At 30.7% G+C, this 21,040-nt stretch overlaps 1 protein-coding gene across 1 annotated transcript in view; it reads right to left on the bottom strand.

The window, feature by feature from the left end:
- KLHL18 (Kelch like family member 18) overlaps positions 1-21,040 on the bottom strand; it is a 55,364-nt gene that overhangs the window by 23,709 nt on the left and 10,615 nt on the right. Inside the window, exons 4-6 of the mRNA XM_075366188.1 lie at positions 15,812-16,010; positions 7,862-8,022; positions 4,772-4,908 (exon numbers count right to left, since the gene is read on the bottom strand). Coding sequence (XP_075222303.1) covers positions 4,772-4,908; positions 7,862-8,022; positions 15,812-16,010 — 497 coding nt within the window. The remainder of the gene's footprint in view (positions 1-4,771; positions 4,909-7,861; positions 8,023-15,811; positions 16,011-21,040) is intronic.

Below are 21,040 nucleotides of genomic sequence, written 5' to 3' on the forward strand. Positions count from 1 at the left end.
TTCTTGGTGTAGGAAAATACTGAACTTTTAAGCTTAGATTTCTAAAATTTAAACCCCTTCAGATATTTTAGGAATGCAAATTCCAGTATTCTAGCTATTCAATAAACTGCAGAATTTGTGATAAGTGAGTCAATGAAAGCTTTTCCATTACTATTATACATAAATTTAATACTTAAGCAGTAATTACTCCTTATTTAAATATTTCCAGCAGTTTTTGAACAAGTGGAAATATGAAAGACCTTTACACAGTTTCACTCACTTTGAAATTTTAAAAGAGAAAATCCTAAAACACATTTTAAAATAATTTTGTAATTAGTGTTTGTCCTATATTTTTACTTTTTTTTTTATACATGTAAGAAATTTTTCACACTAACTAGGTAATGTGTACTTATTCTGCATTATTTTTTCATGGGGTGGTTAAAAAAGGAAGTTCATAAATTTTTTTTATACATTATTTGAGTTACTTTCAGGATAATGTTCTAGGCTTCTAGCACAACAAGATTGCAGAGTACAAAGTAACCATGAAATATACCTTTAATCCAACATCCTATAATGCCTGTTATGAAAATTTAAGAAAACTCAGGAGATTTCTTTTTTATGAAATACTGGGGTTATAATCTGTGCTAAATTTCAAGCTACTATTACAACAGTTTCAGAAGATATATAGAGGTCGTAATCGTAGCTTTAATTAAAATTATTCTTCTTCAAGGTATTTTTAAGAGAATTTCTGAAATTTGGAGTAAATACTAATCAAGAGAGTGTTATTCAAAATAAGACTTGTCTTAGTTCGAACTGGTCATCCTTCCTTTTCCTGGTCCAATCTCACCTGATGTAAATAACTGGTGTGTTGTTTTCAGCTAATCTCTTTGTTACCCTTCCCTTATTTCTAATTCAATTGCCATGTTTTTCTTTCACTTCTGCGTTGTAACTGGCTTCATTGATCCTTACTTTCTTGATATACTCTTTCTACTAATGCATTTCTTTTCTTATTGTTCTCTCACTGTATATTTTCTTGATAAAAAAATTATTCAATATGTAAATATATACATCTATTTAAAATAAATATTATTCTGCATGTGATCTCTTTAAAAATCTGGATTTCCTACCATAGTATTATGAACTTAGGTCCAGCTGCAAGACCTCATGATAATGAACTGTTTGGACTTAAAATAACATTTATAATAATCAAGGTGTATTTTATACAACTGTAACGCCTTATGGTTAATTAGTTTAACTCTTCTTATTCAAAATAATTGCTGATCGCTATTTCTAAGCCTCCCTATGGAATAACTGCAAATTTCAGCATTCTAACTATCTGAGAAAAGGGAAAATTGATGATTTGTAAATCAATTTGGATGAAGATATGAAAGCGAGAATAAAATTACTATCAAGTTGATGTAAAAGAAAACAGAATATCTATGCACACTGAATTGTGAATAAAAAAAAAAACCTTAAATTTACATCTTTTAAATTTAAAAATTTTAAGTAAAACTCCTCCTCTATGAATCATGAGACCTTGCCGTTGGTGAGGGGGCTTGAGTGCTCAGGGATACAGAGTAGCTGGACCGAAGGTGCAACCATATCGGAGAGGTATCTGTTGAGAGCCAGACTAAGGAATGATTCCTGAAAGAGGGCAGCAGCTCTTTCAGTAGTTGTTAGGGGCGTGAGTCAGTTGTTAAACGGCCGTATCAACATCACTCAGTCCTCTGAGTACTGCGCAGCTGAAAGCAATGGAAAACTACAGCTACTTTTTTTTTCCAAGAAAATGTGGCTCTGCATTTTCACATAACAATAATGGAGGCGCCTTCCTTGGTAAAATATTCCGGAGGTAAAATAGTCCCCCGTTCGGATCTCCGGGTGGGGACTACTAAGGAAGGGGTCACCAGAAAATTAAAAAATAACATTCTACGAGTCGGAGCGTGGAATGTTAGAAGCTTAAAAAAGGTTGGTAGGCTAGAAAATTTAAAAAGGGAAATGGATAGGGTGAATGTGGATATAGTAGGAATTAGTGAGGTTCGGTGGGAAGAGGAAGGCGACTTTTGGTCAGGTGATTTTAGAGTAATTAACTCAGCGTCAAATAATGGGCAGGCAGGAGTAGGTTTCGTGATGAACAAGAAGATAGGGAGGAGAGTGGAGTATTTCAAAACGCATAGCGATAGAATCATTGTAATAAGGATAAAATCAAAACCTAAACCGACAACGATTGTTAACGTCTATGTGCCTACAAGCGCCCATGATGATGATGAGGTAGAGTGTGTATACGAAGAGATTGATGAAGCAATTAAACACGTACAAGGAGATGAAAATTTAATAATAGTTGGGGATTGGAATGCAAGCATTGGAGAAGGCAAGGAAGGAAATATAGTGGGTGAATACGGGCTGGGCAAAAGGAATGAAAGAGGGGACCGACTTATAGAGTTTTGCACGAAGTATAATTTAGTAATTGCCAACACCCAATTTAAAAATCATAATAGAAGAATATACACTTGGAAAAAGCCAGGCGATACTGCAAGGTATCAGATAGATTATATCATGGTTAAGCATAGATTTAGAAATCAACTCGTTGACTGCAAAACTTACCCTGGAGCAGACATTGATAGCGACCATAATTTGGTGATAATGAAATGTAGATTGGGGTTTAAAAACCTGAAGAAAAGATGTCAGATGAATCGGTGGAATTTAGAGAAGCTTGAGGAAGAGGAGGTAAAGAAGATTTTTGAGGAGGACATCGCAAGAGGTCTGAGTAAAAAAGATAAGGTAGAAAATGTAGAAGAATGGGAGAATGTTAAAAAGGAAATTCTTAAATCAGCAGAAGCAAACTTAGGCAGAATAAAGAGAACTGGTAGAAAACCTTGGGTTTCAGACGATATATTGCAGCTGATGGATGAACGTAGAAAATATAAGAATGCTAGTGATGAAGAAAGTAAAAGGAACTATCGGCAATTAAGAAATGCTATAAACAGGAAGTGCAAACTGGCGAAAGAAGAGTGGATTAAAGAAAAGTGTTCAGAAGTGGAAAGAGAAATGAACATTGGTAAAATAGACGGAGCATACAGGAAAGTTAAGGAAAATTTTGGGGGACATAAATTAAAATCTAATAATGTGTTAAACAAAGATGGTACACCAATATATAATACGAAAGGTAAAGTCGATAGATGGGTGGAATATATTGAAGAGTTATACGGAGGAAATGAATTAGAAAATGGTGTTATAGAGGAAGAAGAGGAAGTTGAGGAGGATGAAATGGGAGAAACAATACTGAGATCTGAATTTAAGAGAGCATTAAAAGATTTAAATGGCAGAAAAGCTCCTGGAATAGACGGAATACCTGTAGAACTACTGCGCAGTGCAGGTGAGGAAGCGATTGATAGATTATACAAACTGGTGTGTAATATTTATGAAAATGGGGAATTTCCATCAGACTTCAAAAAAAGTGTTATAGTTATGATACCAAAGAAAGCAGGGGCAGATAAATGTGAAGAATACAGAACAATTAGTTTAACTAGTCATGCATCAAAAATCTTAACTAGAATTTTATACAGAAGAATTGAGAGGAGAGTGAAAGAAGTGTTAGGAGAAGACCAATTTGGTTTCAGGAAAAGTATAGGGACAAGGGAAGCAATTTTAGGCCTCAGATTAATAGTAGAAGGAAGATTAAAGAAAAACAAACCAACATACTTGGCGTTTATAGACCTAGAAAAGGCTTTCGATAACGTAGACTGGAATAAAATGTTCAGCATTTTAAAAAAATTAAGGTTCAAATACAGAGATAGAAGAACAATTGCTAACATGTACAGGAACCAAACAGCAACAATAACAATTGAAGAACATAAGAAAGAAGCCCTAATAAGAAAGGGAGTCCGACAAGGATGTTCCCTATCGCCGTTACTTTTTAATCTTTACATGGAACTAGCAGTTAATGATGTTAAAGAACAATTTAGATTCGGAGTAACAGTACAAGGTGAAAAGATAAAGATGCTACGATTTGCTGATGATATAGTAATTCTAGCCGAGAGAAACAATGAACGGCATAGATGAAGTCCTACGCAAAAACTATCGCATGAAAATAAACAAGAACAAAACAAAAGTAATGAAATGTAGTAGAAATAACAAAGATGGACCACTGAATGTGAAAATAGGAGGAGAAAAGATTATGGAGGTAGAAGAATTTTGTTATTTGGGAAGTAAAATTACTAAAGATGGACGAAGCAGGAGCGATATAAAATGCCGAATAGCACAAGCTAAACGAGCCTTCAGTAAGAAATATAATTTGTTTACATCAAAAATGAATTTAAATGTCAGGAAAAGATTTTTGAAAGTGTATGTTTGGAGTGTCGCTTTATATGGAAGTGAAACTTGGACAATCGGAGTATCTGAGAAGAAAAGATTAGAAGCTTTTGAAATGTGGTGCTATAGGAGAATGTTAAAAATCAGATGGGTGGATAAAGTGACAAATGAAGAGGTATTGCGGCAAATAGATGAAGAAAGTAGCATTTGGAAAAATATAGTTAAAAGAAGAAACAGACTTATAGGCCACATACTAAGGCATCCTGGAATAGTCGCTTTAATATTGGAAGGACAGGTAGAAGGGAAAAATTGTGTAGGCAGGCCACGTTTGGAGTATGTAAAACAAATTGTTGGGGATGTAGGATGTAGAGGGTATACTGAAATGAAACGACTAGCACTAGATAGGGAATCTTGGAGAGCTGCATCAAACCAGTCAAATGACTGAAGACAAAAAAAAAAAAAAAAGTAAAACTATGAAACATACCACTCTTTGTTAGTCCACCTACAGCAAATATATGCCCCATTATATAATTACAGCAACGAGGTCTTGTTCTAAAACTCTGAAGGAGTGATCGTCGTTCTGGCATCAAATGATAGTCTCTGGCTTCATCAAGCAGGTCTCTATCAATCAATAAACAAACATTAATAATATTTACTGCAACTATCCATAAGAGAGTATGTTTACATAAATAAAGTAGTACCTTCTGAATAAATTATTTTAAAATAATTTTATGAAGCGGTTAAAAAATTATACCTATGAATTGTTTAAAAAGTATAGAGGTAAGATGACAAGACAACATATTATACAGGCGAAACTTCATTCAAATTTTAAATAAATTGCATCATACTTTTAAATAAATATGTTCAATACAAATCCGTAAAAACCATGTCACTCTATGCATATGATACTTTGTAACATCCCACCTCCAATTATCTGTTTAAGTAAATGTTTACAATTATTTGCTACAGATTTAATTCAGTCCATGAATGGGCTGAAGTTAAGTAAAAATGGATTAATATTAAATAAAACAAAGAAAATATGTTTTATTGAATCTTAGAATAATATAATAAACAAGAAAAAATGTATCATACCGATCATTAAAAATGCACTAAATAAATAGGTTATACTCATTACCATTAATATTGGTGTGGGTTGCATGCACAGCATTCAGCCCCTGCCATAGGATCTCAGTTCATACACACTTACACTCTCTCACACACAGGCTGTTTAAAACGGTAAGCAATGTTTTGTTTTCTGTGTAATTTATGTACAATTCATATCATACACTTACACTACACAGCAAAAGCATGGCACTTTTTCACAGTAACTGTATAAAGTCATGCAGAGTAGAAGAGTTGGGTCATAGTGGGAGAGGTCAAGGCAAGTGCTACCAACAGGTGATGGGGAAAATCGCCAACATTTAATGAGTATAGTTGCAAATTTTTAGAGATAATGATTGATAAATATTTTTCATGGGAAAAATATGTTGATGCAGAAAAGTAATATGTGTTTTAAAAACCACAACTAAATATAGATAACAAATTAAATACAGCAGTTTATTACTGTCCCATCATACGTTAGATAAAGCATTATTTTGTCATAGTACATCACTCATGATCTAATTTATAATGAATTTTTAAGATTCAGAAACAAATCAATCAATCACTGTTAAATATGAAGAAAATCGAGTTGTATGACTAGTTTAATTAACAGTTCCATATGTAAGGATGTATTAAATGATCAGGTATGTAAATAATTTAACCATAAAAAATTAAAATGTCCAAGACTGATCTTATTTACGAAATACGGAAAATAATTAAACTGAAGAAAATATTGTAGTAAAGAAATATCATTCAAAGTATTGTTAATGAGCTTTTTAATTGATGAATTCTTAATAAGTTAAATTAATAAAATATATTATTAGTCTTAAGTCTTTATGACTTATAAAATAATCAGATCAACAAAATCATGTGAAACAATTCTTATTTTAGTACACTGTTTGTAATTTAAGGTATACATTGTACAGAGATAATAAGAAAAATTTTATCTGAGAAATTAAATGCGAGGGAAATATTGATAAATACAGGTGATAAGATTGGCTTATGGTAGATACCATAATAAGCCTTCTAAAGTCTAAAATCACTATATGTTTCATGATCTGATAATTGTAGAACAACACTCATTTTATTAACCTATTTATGATGTAAGATCCCTGATGTAGTAAGAAAAAAAATTGATAGTTTAGACAACATCTTAAGAGTTGAACCTCTAGCCCTTCATAAGCTCAATCCAATACAAACTTTCACTGCAATAAAATAAAAATAACAATACATTGCAGATTACCAGTACCTGTCCTTTCATGAACAATTAACACATTCAGGAAGTTAATTTAAATTGCATCATTTCTGAATTTTTTTGAATTAGGGCAAGATGCAACTTGCACTAAATCCTTTATTTTATTCAATAGCTTTTGTGAGCAGCCCAGTATCTTGACAGTATCACACAATTACTCAGGTTATACAGTGCTACCGTTATAAAAATTTGTAATAAAATGCAGTCATTATATAAAATCATAAGTCATATAAAAATTCATGCAATCATATATCATTTTTATGATATTTTTTATTTATAAATCTCTAATTTTTACCATAAATAATGAGTACTTTTTTAAGTAGCTCACTTTCTGAAATTTTGTATTGCATGTAGAAATAAGAGTATAACTTTTTTCTGTCAGTCAAAATTCTGTTATTACTTTCACTCAAATTTTATTCTAATCATCAAAAGCTAACTTTCATTATTCCCCTGTGAAATAAATAAATGTTATGATAAAAAAATCATCAAAATTAAATTTTACAAGAACCAACACTTATAATTCAGGAAAATAATTTTTTTAAATAAATATATAAAAGTATTTTAACAATTTTCAGCAATGAAGTAGTTACAAACAACTGACTTGAACTACTTTACAGATTTTTATTTTATTTATTTTTGTGAGGAGAACAGAGAACAAACAGAGACAAAGGGTAAACGACTGAGATTGCGTATCATTCCTTTACCAATTAATTTAGAAAAAATCTGATAAGTGTCTGTCATCAACGACTTAGTTGGATAGTTTTTACAGATATTTCTCACAAAAACAAAATAAAAGCACATCACATTTTTTGTTTTATTGTTTTTACTTTTTATATACTTGTGTACAAAGTTAAAAATACAAAGTTTTACAACAAAATTTGTTTTATTTTATGTAAAAACTTTGTTTTACATTTATTTTATCATTTAATGTGCTCTGTTTATATTAAGTTAGATGGGAAGGAACAACAAATAAAGACAATTATTATTAATGAAACCTAAATATCTGTATAAAACATTTGAGTAATAAAAACAAATAAATAAATGTATACAGCACAGTATATTTAATTTAAAAACTAAAAAGCAGTTTGCTGGGGATGGGAATTACATCAGACCACTCATTCATAAAAATAGGGTTCATCATGGCAGCTTAGGTGTGACCTAACAGTGTTGAATATTATATTAAAGAAAAAAAAATTGTTCATATTTTTAACTGACAGTTACCTGCATTCATGAGAAGTTCGGACCAGTTCTTCTGTTGCAACTCTATCAGCTAAATAATGCGGTGTTAACAGTGGCATTCTTACTGTTGACAATAACTGAGGAAGGTCTTGTTTTCTTACATCTTGATCTTTCTTTACCCATCTCATAATGGCTTCAAATACCTATTTAATATTCAATAAATATATATATTTATATACGGAATATAATAGTGAAATATAAGGAGTAAAATAACTTTCAAAGAGTAAGTAATAATACAAATATCTGAAAAAATAAAATGAGACAAACTTTATGAACAAACTACTGTTCGTAATGGTTCTTTTTCTAAGCAAAGCAGTAAACTGCATTCCCCATAAACTGAAGATTTCACAAAATGGTATGTTTTAAGGTTGCAAAAGAAAATAAGGCCAAATCCACAGTTTCATAAACTGATTCTTATTTATTTCTTATTGAGTGAAACAATGTCCTTTTTTAAGTCAACCTTTTCGGATTTCATCAACTTTGCAGTTTTCTGATTTTTCACAATTTCAGAGTAAGGTTCTTTGACATTACACCTGAAACAAAATATTTATAACAATCTTTCATAAAATTTAAAATGGCTGCTACTATTTTTTTATGATAAAGAGACAATAGAGAAATATGATGGAAGTTAAATTTTTCATTGTAAAGCCATGAAGTAGTTTCCATTCCTAATAAGTAACAATATCAGTCTTCTCTCAGCAGCATTATCTATACATCTCAATGTACCTTCAGGATAGATATATTATTCCATTTTTTAGCCTGATGTTTGACTTCGAGACCACTCTAGCTACTAAAGGATTGTTGAAATATACCTAGTCAAATACCTAGTCTTTTATTAATTTTCAATAAAATTATCCTTTACTGTTTTCCCATTGGACATTTTACTTAGAAAAATAATCTGAAAAGAAAAACCATGGGGGTACGGCTTCCTTGATAGTATCATTCATGATATATTCCTGGAAACAGTCCATACAATATTGCTGGTACAATAAAATTATTTTTAACACTAAAAATAACTTTGCAGCTAAACATTAAATAATCAGTTAAGATCAACAATTATTTTTACTTTATTCTAATCTTCACTTTATTAATATAATTTTTACTGAAAGCTGAATTTGTTAAATTCAACACAAAATGAATGAGTTCTACTATTTACAGAAATAGTAGTTGAACTTATCTTAGTGAGTGAATGCCACTAAGCTATTTATAAAATTTTACAGAGGGAGATTAAATGGAGGTGAAACGCAAGATTGTGCCTGGAAATTGACCAGCTCAGATCAAAAAAAAACTCATCAAGTGGCATTTATTCACATTCATTGTCTGTACGCAAAAAGCCCATAATATGATTATATTACTGCATTAATTAATTTTACAAGAAATAGGATGCAGATGATATGTCAGCAATTAGTCTTGATTTTGGTGCTACATCTGGGTAAGAAGTGAATCATTGTGAAGTTCTGCAGGCATAGAAAGTACTCAGGCACCACACTGAGACCCAATAAAGAAACTACTGCCCTGATGGCTACGAAAAGGTGCTGTGTTAAATAGAAAAATTAAGCTGATATGTTGGTTTATCTACTTATGAGATTTATTGTAAAATGGTGCACAGCTAATAAATAAATATTTACCAGACCACCAAGACTTACCTTTTTCTACCAAAACCTTTCTTTGGGTAATTTTTTAAATTCAATTGTTTTTAGCTAACTTTTTTTACAAATCAATATATTTTTACCTTTTGAGACCAATTAAATACCTTTCTGAGTAAAAATAAAGATAAAAGGGATTAAAAAATGAAACATGTTCAAGAAAGTTTATTATACTTCATAATTTTTTGGAATGATCTGGCATTTGTAAGTGTTGTTGCTAGTTCATATATCAAAGGACAGAGACAGGTAATGATTGCTCCACAAAGCAGCAAATAATGTTACTTTTCTTTATGGTAATAAAATTACAGTTGTATAAGAGGTCTGATAAGAAAATAACCAAATACTTTTAATTGTATGTCAATGGAGATATTTAGTGGTGTACGAGATTGGTAGCACTGTGTTCAACATAACCACCTCTGTAACCACATATCCTTGGATTGTTGATATCTCATTTAGTTTTCGTGTTATTGTTATTTGAGTGCAATAAGTTTAAGTGTTAGTAGCGATTTTTGTAATGTGCAATTTTTTGATGATTCAACTTTTATCTCAATGCCGTAGCCATAAACCCAGCTTTAGTCTCTCTTAATGATCCTTTGCATGAATGCTTCATCATCATTGGTTTGTTCAAGAAGTCGCCGACAGACATCCAATCCATGTTGTTTCTGCTGTTCGGTCATCAAACGAGGAACATACTTTGTTGCAACTTGATGCATGTTCAATTTTTCAGTCAAAATGTAATGGCATGATCCAATTGAGATACTAACCTTTTCTGCAAGTTCTGTGACAGTCAATTGGTGATTTGCACATGCCAGATCGTTGATTTTCTGAACGTGGGTGTCATCATCAGTTGAAGTCAAAGGCCACCCTAGTCGAGGGTCATCTTCAATTGACTGATGACCACTTTTAAGTCTTGGAAACCATTCGTAACATTGCATACATTTCAGAACATCACCTCTGTAAGCTCCTTTCAAAAGTTAAAACATTTTTGTGAAAGTTTTCCCCAGTTTCATGCAAAATTTTACATCGTACTGTTGCTCCTGAAAATTACACATTAGAAAAATCACTACTTAATCAAGTTGCATTCAAATAACAATAACATGAAAACTAAAAGAGATATCAACAATCCAAGAAATGTGGTTACAGTGGAGGTTACGCAGAACACAATGCTGCCAACTGCATATCACTAAATATCTCCAGCGGCGTGTAATTAAAAATGTTTGGTTATTTTCTTAACAGACCATGTACATTACTATTCTATATTTCGAATTATCATTATAAATTATTTTTTTAAAGACCCACGAGGTGCAACAATAAAGTAATAAGACTGATATGATAAAAATGTTTCCTTAAATTTTTAATCAGCTGTAGTGTAATCTCCTTCAAAGTAGTCCCTTCTGCTTGCACACACTTACTGCAATGCTTCTGCTACTGCTGGTAACATTTCTGGAATGTTGTCACAGCATTTTGGACATATTCTACTGTCTGAAAATGTGTCCCTTGACAACCAATTTGACTCTTGGGAATAAAAAAAAGTCATTCAGGGCTGAATCGGTTGAATAAGGTGGCTGTAGTAGTACTGAAAGGGATTTTGAGGTTAAAGACTACTGTACAATGAAGCATGAGATGGCACATTATTGTGATGAAGAATTCATCTTACCAATCTTTGAACAGACGCAGAGGACTCGTTTTTGAAGTCTTTGTAGAAATATTGATTAACTGTTTGTCCAGGAGGCATCCACTCTTTATGAACAATGCCTTTGAAATCAAAAAAGCACACAAGCATGCAATTCACTTCTGACTTTGACATGTAAGTTTTTCTGATCTGGATGATCCCTTTGAACACAACTGTGAACTTAATGTTTTGTCTCTGAACTGTACTGGAAGAACCAACTGTCATCACCAGTGATAACATGGTTCAATAACTCTGGGTTGATTTGTACTTGTTCCAGCAGATCAGCTGCCACATTTTTCTGTGATGAGAGACAAACGTGTTCACTTATTACACCACTACTCAAGACTGAGAGGTTGTACGGGATGTGCTGCTTGGACTATTAGTGCCAGGAAGATGAAGGTCAAAGATGTAGTATCTATGAAGGCTGCAAGGTTGCCACATTTTTCTCAAGAAAATCAGTTTCATTACTTTATTATAGCACCTTGTATTCTGTCAAAAAGAGAAATATATTTTATTTATTACATTATAATCAATAAGTTTCAATAATAATATATGAACTGTATTTTTATAAACACATTTCCAAATGTTTTAATGATGTGAAATGTTCTCAAAAGGAAGAAATTGGATAGATTTTCTTCATATACAACCAACAATAAATGTTTAATAGTGTTTATATAAGTAACAAATTTTATGTTTATAATTTATCTCTGAAAATGAGAAGTTGTCTTGGTTACTTTTACAACCAGGACTATAGTAACTATATTAACTCTTTTTGATGGTTTACTATAAATAGACACATATAAATATTATAGGGAATAAAAATTCCTGTAACAATGTAACAATTATTTTTGCACTGCTATGGGAATTTTTGTAATATGTACCAAATTACACACTCATTCAAAAGTTTCTTTAATATAATAAATAGATTAACAAAGGTGTTATGAGATAAAACCTGATTACAGATAAATCTCCTGATTCTCTTTATGATTGAAACACATTTACTGAAAAAAGTGTATTCTTGTTAATTTTCAAAATTTTGAAAAAAGTTGTGCATATATTCTCAAAGTATTTTTTTTTTAAATGAACCATTTTCTACATATAATTTATCACTAAATCTTACATATTTTTATTTATATCATCTTTGAAAAATAATGGGGACTACTTTCCCTATTTTGTTTTTTTTTCTTTAATTATTTTGTAACCAGTATTATGAAACTAAGACAAATCATTACATTCCTGACATTGCAGCTGTTCTAAAATTACTGGGGCAGAAAAAAAACATAACACTAGATCAAAATTATACTCCTCTCAGGCGTAGTACATTAAAAACAGCCTTCACATAAGATTTCTTCAATATTATTATCAAGTAATACTGTTCATCTATTTATTACCTACATAACTCAGCGTTTCTCAACCTTTCAGTATGAATGACCAAATTTTCAATTATAATTTTCATCATGCACCCACTTTCATACAATAACAATATCTATACTAATAATGTATTTTGACGCTAAAGCTACACTTCGACCTTAATTACAACCTTACAAATTACCAAGAATAAATAAATTATTGACATTTGGCAACACCGATCCGCTGCACTGATTAACCAGAATCGATACCTCTTTATTGCTCTCTGTCTTACATCCACCATATTGGACATTCTCGTGGCTTTGTGAGAAGTTCCAATTTTTCTTGAACATTGTGGAAGATCTGTTGTAATTTGCATGTTAATTGCAATTCACGATATTAAATATTTATGGCAGTAGATTTATACAGAATCACGGATAAATTTTTAAGTGGGTATAAGCGAGCATTAGACAATAGTGAAGCATCAACAAGTGGGGTTCTGAAAATAAAAACACGAAAATATTCTCAAGAATACTTAAATTTTGGGTTTACCAATACTGAAATAAATGAAGAAGAAAGACCCCTATGTGTCATTTACTAAAAACATTTTGGCAGCAGACAGCCTAATAGAAACCTAATAAACTTAGACATTTAGAAACACTTCATAGTGAATACCTTAACAAATCCCAAGAATTCTTCAAATTAAAATTAAAATCATATGAAAAGCAAACATAATTTTTAAAAAAAACTTTGTGAATGAAAAAGCTTTACTTGCCTCTTACAAAGTTTCATATAAAACAGCCAGAGCCTCACACTATTGGTGAAGAGCTTATTTTGCCAGCTGCAATTGAGATTGTGGAAACTATGTTTGGAGGTAAATTTGCCAAATAATCACAGTCCATATTTCTATCAAATGATACTGTTGCCTGTTGAATTAGTGATATAGGTGAAGATAAACAACATCAACTTTTCCAGAAGTTGTGTGATAAACTGTTTTCAATTCAGCTTGATGGGGTAACAGATAGCAATAAAGATGCTCATTTAATTGCCTATGTCCAATTTTGTGATGGTATGTTAGCAAAGAACTACTTTTCTGTAAACCAATAGCACTCAAAGCAACAGCACTCACACTAATTGCTATCTTAAATGATTTTATAAGAGAGGTAAACATACAGTGGAAAAATTGCATTGGAATATGCATCGATGTGCTCGTTCAATGTGTGGAAGATTTCAAAATATACACTTGTGAAATAGAAATCTCCATACTGTGTCTGGACACATTGCACAATCCATAGAGAAGCTCTGGCTTCCAGAGAAATGAGTCCTGGTCTGAATATTGTGCTAAGAATGATTGTAACCATAGTAAATTATACAACCCCTAAATTCAAGAATATTTTCTGCAATTTGTAAAGACATAGGGTGCAGTGCATTCAGCATTACTATTTTATTGCGAGGTAAGATGGTTATAACATGGGAAATTTTTGCAATGTGTTTATGAATTAAGAGATGAAATTGCCAGTTTTCTAGAAGAGGAAATCCAACCGGAAGCCAAGAAGTTTCGAGATTTTTATTTGTGATGGAATTGAGCTACCTGGTCAACATATTAGAGAAACTAAATATTTTGAATCTTCAACTCCAAGGAGCAAATACACATATGTTGGATACGAATGATTAAGTTAATGGTTTTTGTAGAAAAATTGGAATTGTGAAGCAGAAATTTAAAACAATAAATCATAGAAATATTTGCAAATGTGAATGAATGTGTTAAAACTTATAAGACTGAAGAACAACATGTGAAACTTGTTTTTATAACCATTGAAAATCATTTAGTCATGTTATCAAAGGATTTTAAAAAGTATTTTCTTGCCGACAACAACTTGGTAGTAAGTTATGAGTGGGTTAGGGATCCATTTCAAAATTTTCCTGAAGGGCTCTCAACTGCCAAAGAAGAAATCTTCATGGACTTCACGGCAAGTGGTGAAATCAAAAAACAATTTAGTAATAAATCACTCTTAGTATTTAAGGTTGGGTGGTTGATGATTTTTCTGTACTGAAAACAAGGGCACTTCGTTTACTATTACCATTTTCAACATCCTACCTATGTAAAAAAACCAAATTTTCTGCGGTGTTTGCTTTGAAGACTAAATATAGATCTCAGCTAAATATAGAAAAAGAACCCAGAGTATCTATTTCTAATATTAAACCTTCCTTCAAAAAACGCGTTGCTCTGCAAGACAGGCCCAAGGCAGTTACTAATAGTTATCAAACTTGTTTTTAATTTAGTGTTGATAAGTTGTACAGATGTACATTGTGCAGTACTGATACAATCTTATTTATAAGCGTATTAGTATAAATTGAATTTTATTATTTATTATGTAAGAATATATTTTGTTTTGCTTTCCTTTCAGTAAATTAATAAATTTTTTAAATATTTTCTTTTTGATATGCTCGCGCTTCTTTTAGTGTTATCATGCCCCCCCCCCCCAGGGGGAAGTGCCCCTAGGTTGAGAACACTGACTTAACTAAAAATTGACGTCCAATATGAATGACTTTTATTTGAAAATGAATTTAATAAAGTACAAAAAATGTTTACCGACTGAAATTCAGATCAAGGATTTCTAGTTGAAAGAGAAAGGAGTTAGCTATCACTTTGTAAAAATAAAACTGATAATACTTAAATTATATTTGCATTCAACAGTAATATAAAATATGGGTCACTTGATCTCACATTATATATCTTTAACAAGGACTCTTTTCCTTAGTAACTTATAAAATAATAATTGTATGAATAACTGAATTAGGAAATAACAGTATTTTCCCAATTACATCATATTTATACAGACATAAAGTAATTCTTTTCAATATTTTGAGTTCATGATATAACATGCCATAATAATTACAAGCATAAACTCTATAAGGAAAATGGGGATTAATCACATATTTTATTTACATGGACATGTACTTGAGTTACATATAATTTTAATTGTCTTGATAAGATTAAAGACATTAACACAAAACATTTTTTTAAAAATAATACTGTCCTAATTAGACTTTTACACTGCATTGTGTGATGTACTTTTGACCTATATAATACATAAAAAAAATTATAAAAATATTGGCACACCAAATATTTATAACTTAATTTAATTTCTACTATTTGTAATTTTTAAATAAAAAAAAATGTAATCAATTTTTCTCTTATAATATTTTTAAACAAAAAAACATCATAACGATAGAAAAAATTTAATATTAATACAAACAACTGACTTGCTCTTCAGATATAACGTGAAGTTCATCCCTTTTAACAATATCAAGCAATTCAGATGACGACAGATTAAGATATTCATCGGAGAGCGACACATCATGAAAGTATTGCTGAATGTACTTTTCAGCAGACTCTACCAGCATGCTACATCCTAGAGTATCAGCGAATTGACGAATGCCAAGCACATTATGCGGATGAAACCTGACAAGATTAGATACACAAGCATATGATCGATATAAGTATGTTAAAATGATGGATAAATGAATTGATTCTAATAATGAATTAGTCTATGTTTTTAAAAGAAAACATCAGATATTGAAACGCAGAATTATTATGTGGAATATTACATGTGATAAATTATTATTCAAAAGACATGAATATAATAACTAGTAAAAACAAAAATACAATAAAAATGTGTAAAAAAAAAATTATAAGTTCTACACAAAATTGAGTGAGTTGGTAAGGCATGGTAGTTGCTCCTCCACTTATTCAGGATTCAATATGTAATGGTGATATATCATTATGTGTGCTTTCTGTAAAAATAATTGCTCAATTGTAATAGAATGACTTATAGAAAGATTGCTTAAAGCTCTTGCAAACATTTTGTTCCTGTTTTAATAGGTGCACCCATATGATATCAAAACAGATGCTTTTAAAATTATTATTATTAATACTAATTCTCAACTGCTTATCCAATAATCAAATAAGTAGATTTAAAATACAGATTAAAGTTAACTTGAAAAAATGAAGAATTGTGAAAGGAAAAATTCACAGAAAAATAAAGCATTAAAAACAAAAAAAACAGAAATTTGAAGAAAATGGCAGTTCATCCATGAAAAAACTTAATTGAAATTAATTTAAACTCAAAAATAAAAATTATAAAAGTTAGAAACGGAAAAAGAAAAACAATTTATAAATAATAAAAAATATTTGTATAAACAGTACCTAACTTCAAAAGAATAAGAATAATAAGCATGACAAAATCAAAATGAAAATGGTGGGATGGGCCTCACCTCAATGAACTGTTTTTCTTCTGGCCATCAAAAATGTTATAATTATCATTAAAAAATCAATTCGATTTTGATGAAACTGATTGTGATATGTATTAAATTATATAATAAAAGTTCCTACCTCATCTACTCTGGGGTAAAAATTGCAGTTACAAAAAATGGAGCCATCATGTAACTTTTACAAATTGTGAGTACAATGTAAACCTACAACTATTACTTCTACTACTATAACCACACACAGTTCAAATACATTATCTAATGATTTATCTTATGAAGAAAATAGCAGCTGGAATATCACTTTTTTAACTGACAATTTTTTTACATAAATTCTTTTTAAAATTATACCAAATGGAAAAAAGACTGAATAAAACCTTTTGGTTTTGATCATAAACAATGATAAAATTATTTATTTATCTGGGTGGGTCAAGAGAAACTGTGGTAAAACCTTGATTAGAGCAGTACCACAGAATATGCAATTAGTTAAAAGGTAAAAAGATAATTTGATCAAAGGGAATTGGATGTAAATTTTTTCTGAACATTTTAATATTTTTCAAAATGGTACTTTAAATATTATATAACAAAATAATTAATATTTATAAATCCTATGGTGCAACTGAAATAAAACCCTGTCAAGGGCAAAGCTGGGAAAGTTATGCAACCTCTTGCTGGCTTTTTTTGTTTTATTTGTTTTTCATAATTGTCAGTAGTATCTGCTTGATAATTATTTTCATCATTTGACTGAAAAATACGATCAATGTCACTGTTATGAATACTGACTGCATGGTGACATGTCTGTCCCTGACTCACATTATCTTTAGTATTACCATGCCCATTAGCTACACTTAAGTTACTTTCTTTAACAGTCTGTTCATTAATTAGCACCTCTTCCATTATCTCTTACATATGTAAAACTACATAGGACATTTTACCATGTATAAACTAATAATAATTCGGAAAAACATTCTATGTCTATAATAGTACTCAAAGGAAATTTTACACATTCATACAAATTTCCTGAAAAATCTCTAATATTTAACAGTGATACAAAAGAGATTTTTCAAACAAACAAGAAAGCTTGTACTTGGGAGTTTTTGAAGATTATTTTTACTAATTTTTAAACATAGTTAAGCACATAGGAGGAGGTCTCACTAAATACTAGGGAAAGGCCAAAACAATAGAAAAAAAATAAAAGTCCTATTTTAGCAAAAAATGACATAGGAGGGCTTCATGTCAGCAAGCAACAATAAACATCATTTTATACTGAAAATATTTTTGGTTTTAATACAATTTGGGGTGATGTAATTTTTTTTGTTAAAAATTGGTATGAGTTGAGTTTTTTTAACATCAAATTGTTATAATAAAAATTTATTAACGTTACTAGTCAATAAGCAATACATAAAAACAAAATAAAACTATTCTTTATCAAAGTAATAAAAAATCAAGAAAACAGACATTATTAGTTGAAAAATAAATTTTAAAAGAACATTCATTGTCTTAAAGGAAACTCAAGATTTATAGTGTAAACTACTTGTGTCAAATGAGAATCTCAAACATGATTACAATGTGACACATGGGTGGGCCAGTCATGTAAGGTAGTCAGTTAATGTCCTCACACACATATATGCATCATACAAAAAGAGTTAAATTCTTCTTTACTTAAGTTTCAGGTTCACATTATTTAATGTTTATTCAGATTACTTTTCCCCTGTAGCAGTTAATTTAGCAGTTGTTTTAAAATTCTACCACCAACTTGAAAAAAATGGTTAATGACTGAAAAAAACTGTTGATCCAAAACATTCAAAGAATAAGCGCTACGGGAAAAGTATTGTTAATGAATGGTTACGAGAAAATATCCTAATTTTTTTTGTGGTGGATTAAGACTAAGAATAAATTAAATTGGGACAGTGTTAAAAAAACAACTTTTCTATATTTTTAATGAAATTTGTTTGTTATATATTGAAATCAGACATGTCAAAAGAATATTGATTAGGGAATGAGATTAATTTCCCATGGTTTTTAATACTACTGTGTAATGAGTTATTTGCTATTAATTTACTGGAATAGACACATATGTGCTCACACTAAGTACTATAAAAAGTTTAATTTTTCTTGAACAGAGAAGTATGTCTGCAAGTGTTCAACCTATTTTTCAGACCTTTATCTATTTCATTTAGTACCTAAGAGATTATTTTATTTTTACAGTGATTTGTGTATCAAACACAACAATAAAATTCTGATATATTATCTGAAAAGGAAAAATATTTTTATCACACTTTTATTCATTCAGACAGTTTTAATAGCAAGTAGAATAGCGGGTAATCTTCAATTAACAACTGTATTTTTGTCATTTTAAGTTTGTTTCTAAATTCTAAAAGTTACCTACTAATTCATACTAGTTCTCAAGAAAAAAATTCTAGGTTTGTGCTGTTGTTGATTTACAGGGAAAGTATGGGAGAGGTGTTCAAAAAATAATATCACACTTAAAATCAATAAACCAACCTCAGGTTTGGATCTCCTTTTGGCCTGATTTTTGAAGATTTGTCTAAATATTGCCTAAATATCTACAGCTGAAAAAACAATAGTCCGAAAATGGATTAAAAATTAATTTGAGATGCTACTTGTTATGGTATCTGTAAGCATAATTGCAACACTAAACAATGTATATATTATTAGTGCTAAGTTAGATACTTAAGGAACATTTAAGTAACCACTTGCTTTACACAATTTCAGTGACTACTCTAAACAATATTACATTTGGATTTGTCAAATTAAAATATGAAAGCTATTAAAAGAGTAGTTACATTTTCACTTTTCATATTATTTTACAGAGTGCACACAGCACTACTAATAATTCAGTACTAGTATTAATTTCAAATATTGAAACACATTACTGTACATGGTTTTCAACTTAAAAAAGGCCCCATTATTTAGTTTAAATAATAGTTTTCTGTCAAACATATAATAATTTACAGGTGCTGAAAATATGTCCTTCCACTTCTATGCACTTGCCAATACATTTGACTATGTTCCTGGTTACTTTTGTAAGCTGTTCAATGTGTAGTTCCTGAATGGCATTGATAATTTTTGTCTTTCAATTCCTGCAGATGTGTGGATTGCTCCTATAAAAAATTTCTTTTAAGCAATCGCATAGAAAGTCTGGACTAGTAAAATCAGGAGATCTTGGAGACCACAATCCTTTAGAAATGATTCTTTCACTGAAAAAATTTTTGTAGCATCTCCACAGTAGAGCGACCAGTATGGCATGTGGTGCTGTCCTACTGCAACCAGCAGTCACGCTCATCCTCTTGCAGTAAGGCTATGAACTGGTGAATAATTTCTTGGCAGCATCCACAATTTTTTCAAAAAAACCAGGATCCTATTATTCTTTGTCATGAAACCGCACACTATACGTCTATTGTTTGTGGGTATAGGGGAAATCATTACCCGAGGTTTGATAGTTCTGAATATTAATATACCCACCAAGGGTAAAACCATGCTTCATCTGTGAAAAACATGATCTAAAATGCCAATATTGGTTTTAATGAAGTTCTTGAACCATTTACAATAGTGAACCCTTTCAGCATAATCCGTAGTTAGCTCATGGAAAACCAGCATTCGATACAGATAGCATTTCAGCTTTCTCCTCACTGCAGTGTGGTCTGAATCTAGTGAAATGTTTTCCTGACTTAATATCCACAAACATTTTTGAGATCTTGTAACTCTGCTTTAATGTCCTATTCAACCTGCATCGTTGACTTGTGTCAGCCAAATTTCCAGTCAAACACCAAATGTGTTTCAGTAATCATGACATTTTTTAACTAAACTAATGTTATCTAAAGTTTGGTTCTGGCCATTGAAGTATTGCTCTCTCTCTCTCTCTCTTTCAATGAAATGGTGAAAGGGTTATGGCCTATACTGTTTGCAACTCAAATATACGTCATTTCATTGTTGTCAGATAGAACTACCACACTCTCGGTAACTGTAGTCGGTGACTAGCTACTGTGTGGACAGTGTCTGTGTTGTATTTAAACTCTTTCTGCAGCTGTACAGCATTTTTAATTAATAATACAAAACAGTATTTTTAAGTACTATTACTACCAGAAATTACATTAGTCTGCATGTATAACTATACACATTTTCTACATAATATTTTTAAATACTGTAGAATGTATATATTTTTCAATAACTGGAAACATAAGCCGATTGATTGACTAGTTTCAT

The sequence above is a fragment of the Lycorma delicatula genome, chromosome 5, assembly GCF_047948215.1.
Source record: "Lycorma delicatula isolate Av1 chromosome 5, ASM4794821v1, whole genome shotgun sequence".
In the NCBI taxonomy this organism is placed as follows: Eukaryota; Metazoa; Arthropoda; class Insecta; order Hemiptera; family Fulgoridae; genus Lycorma; species Lycorma delicatula.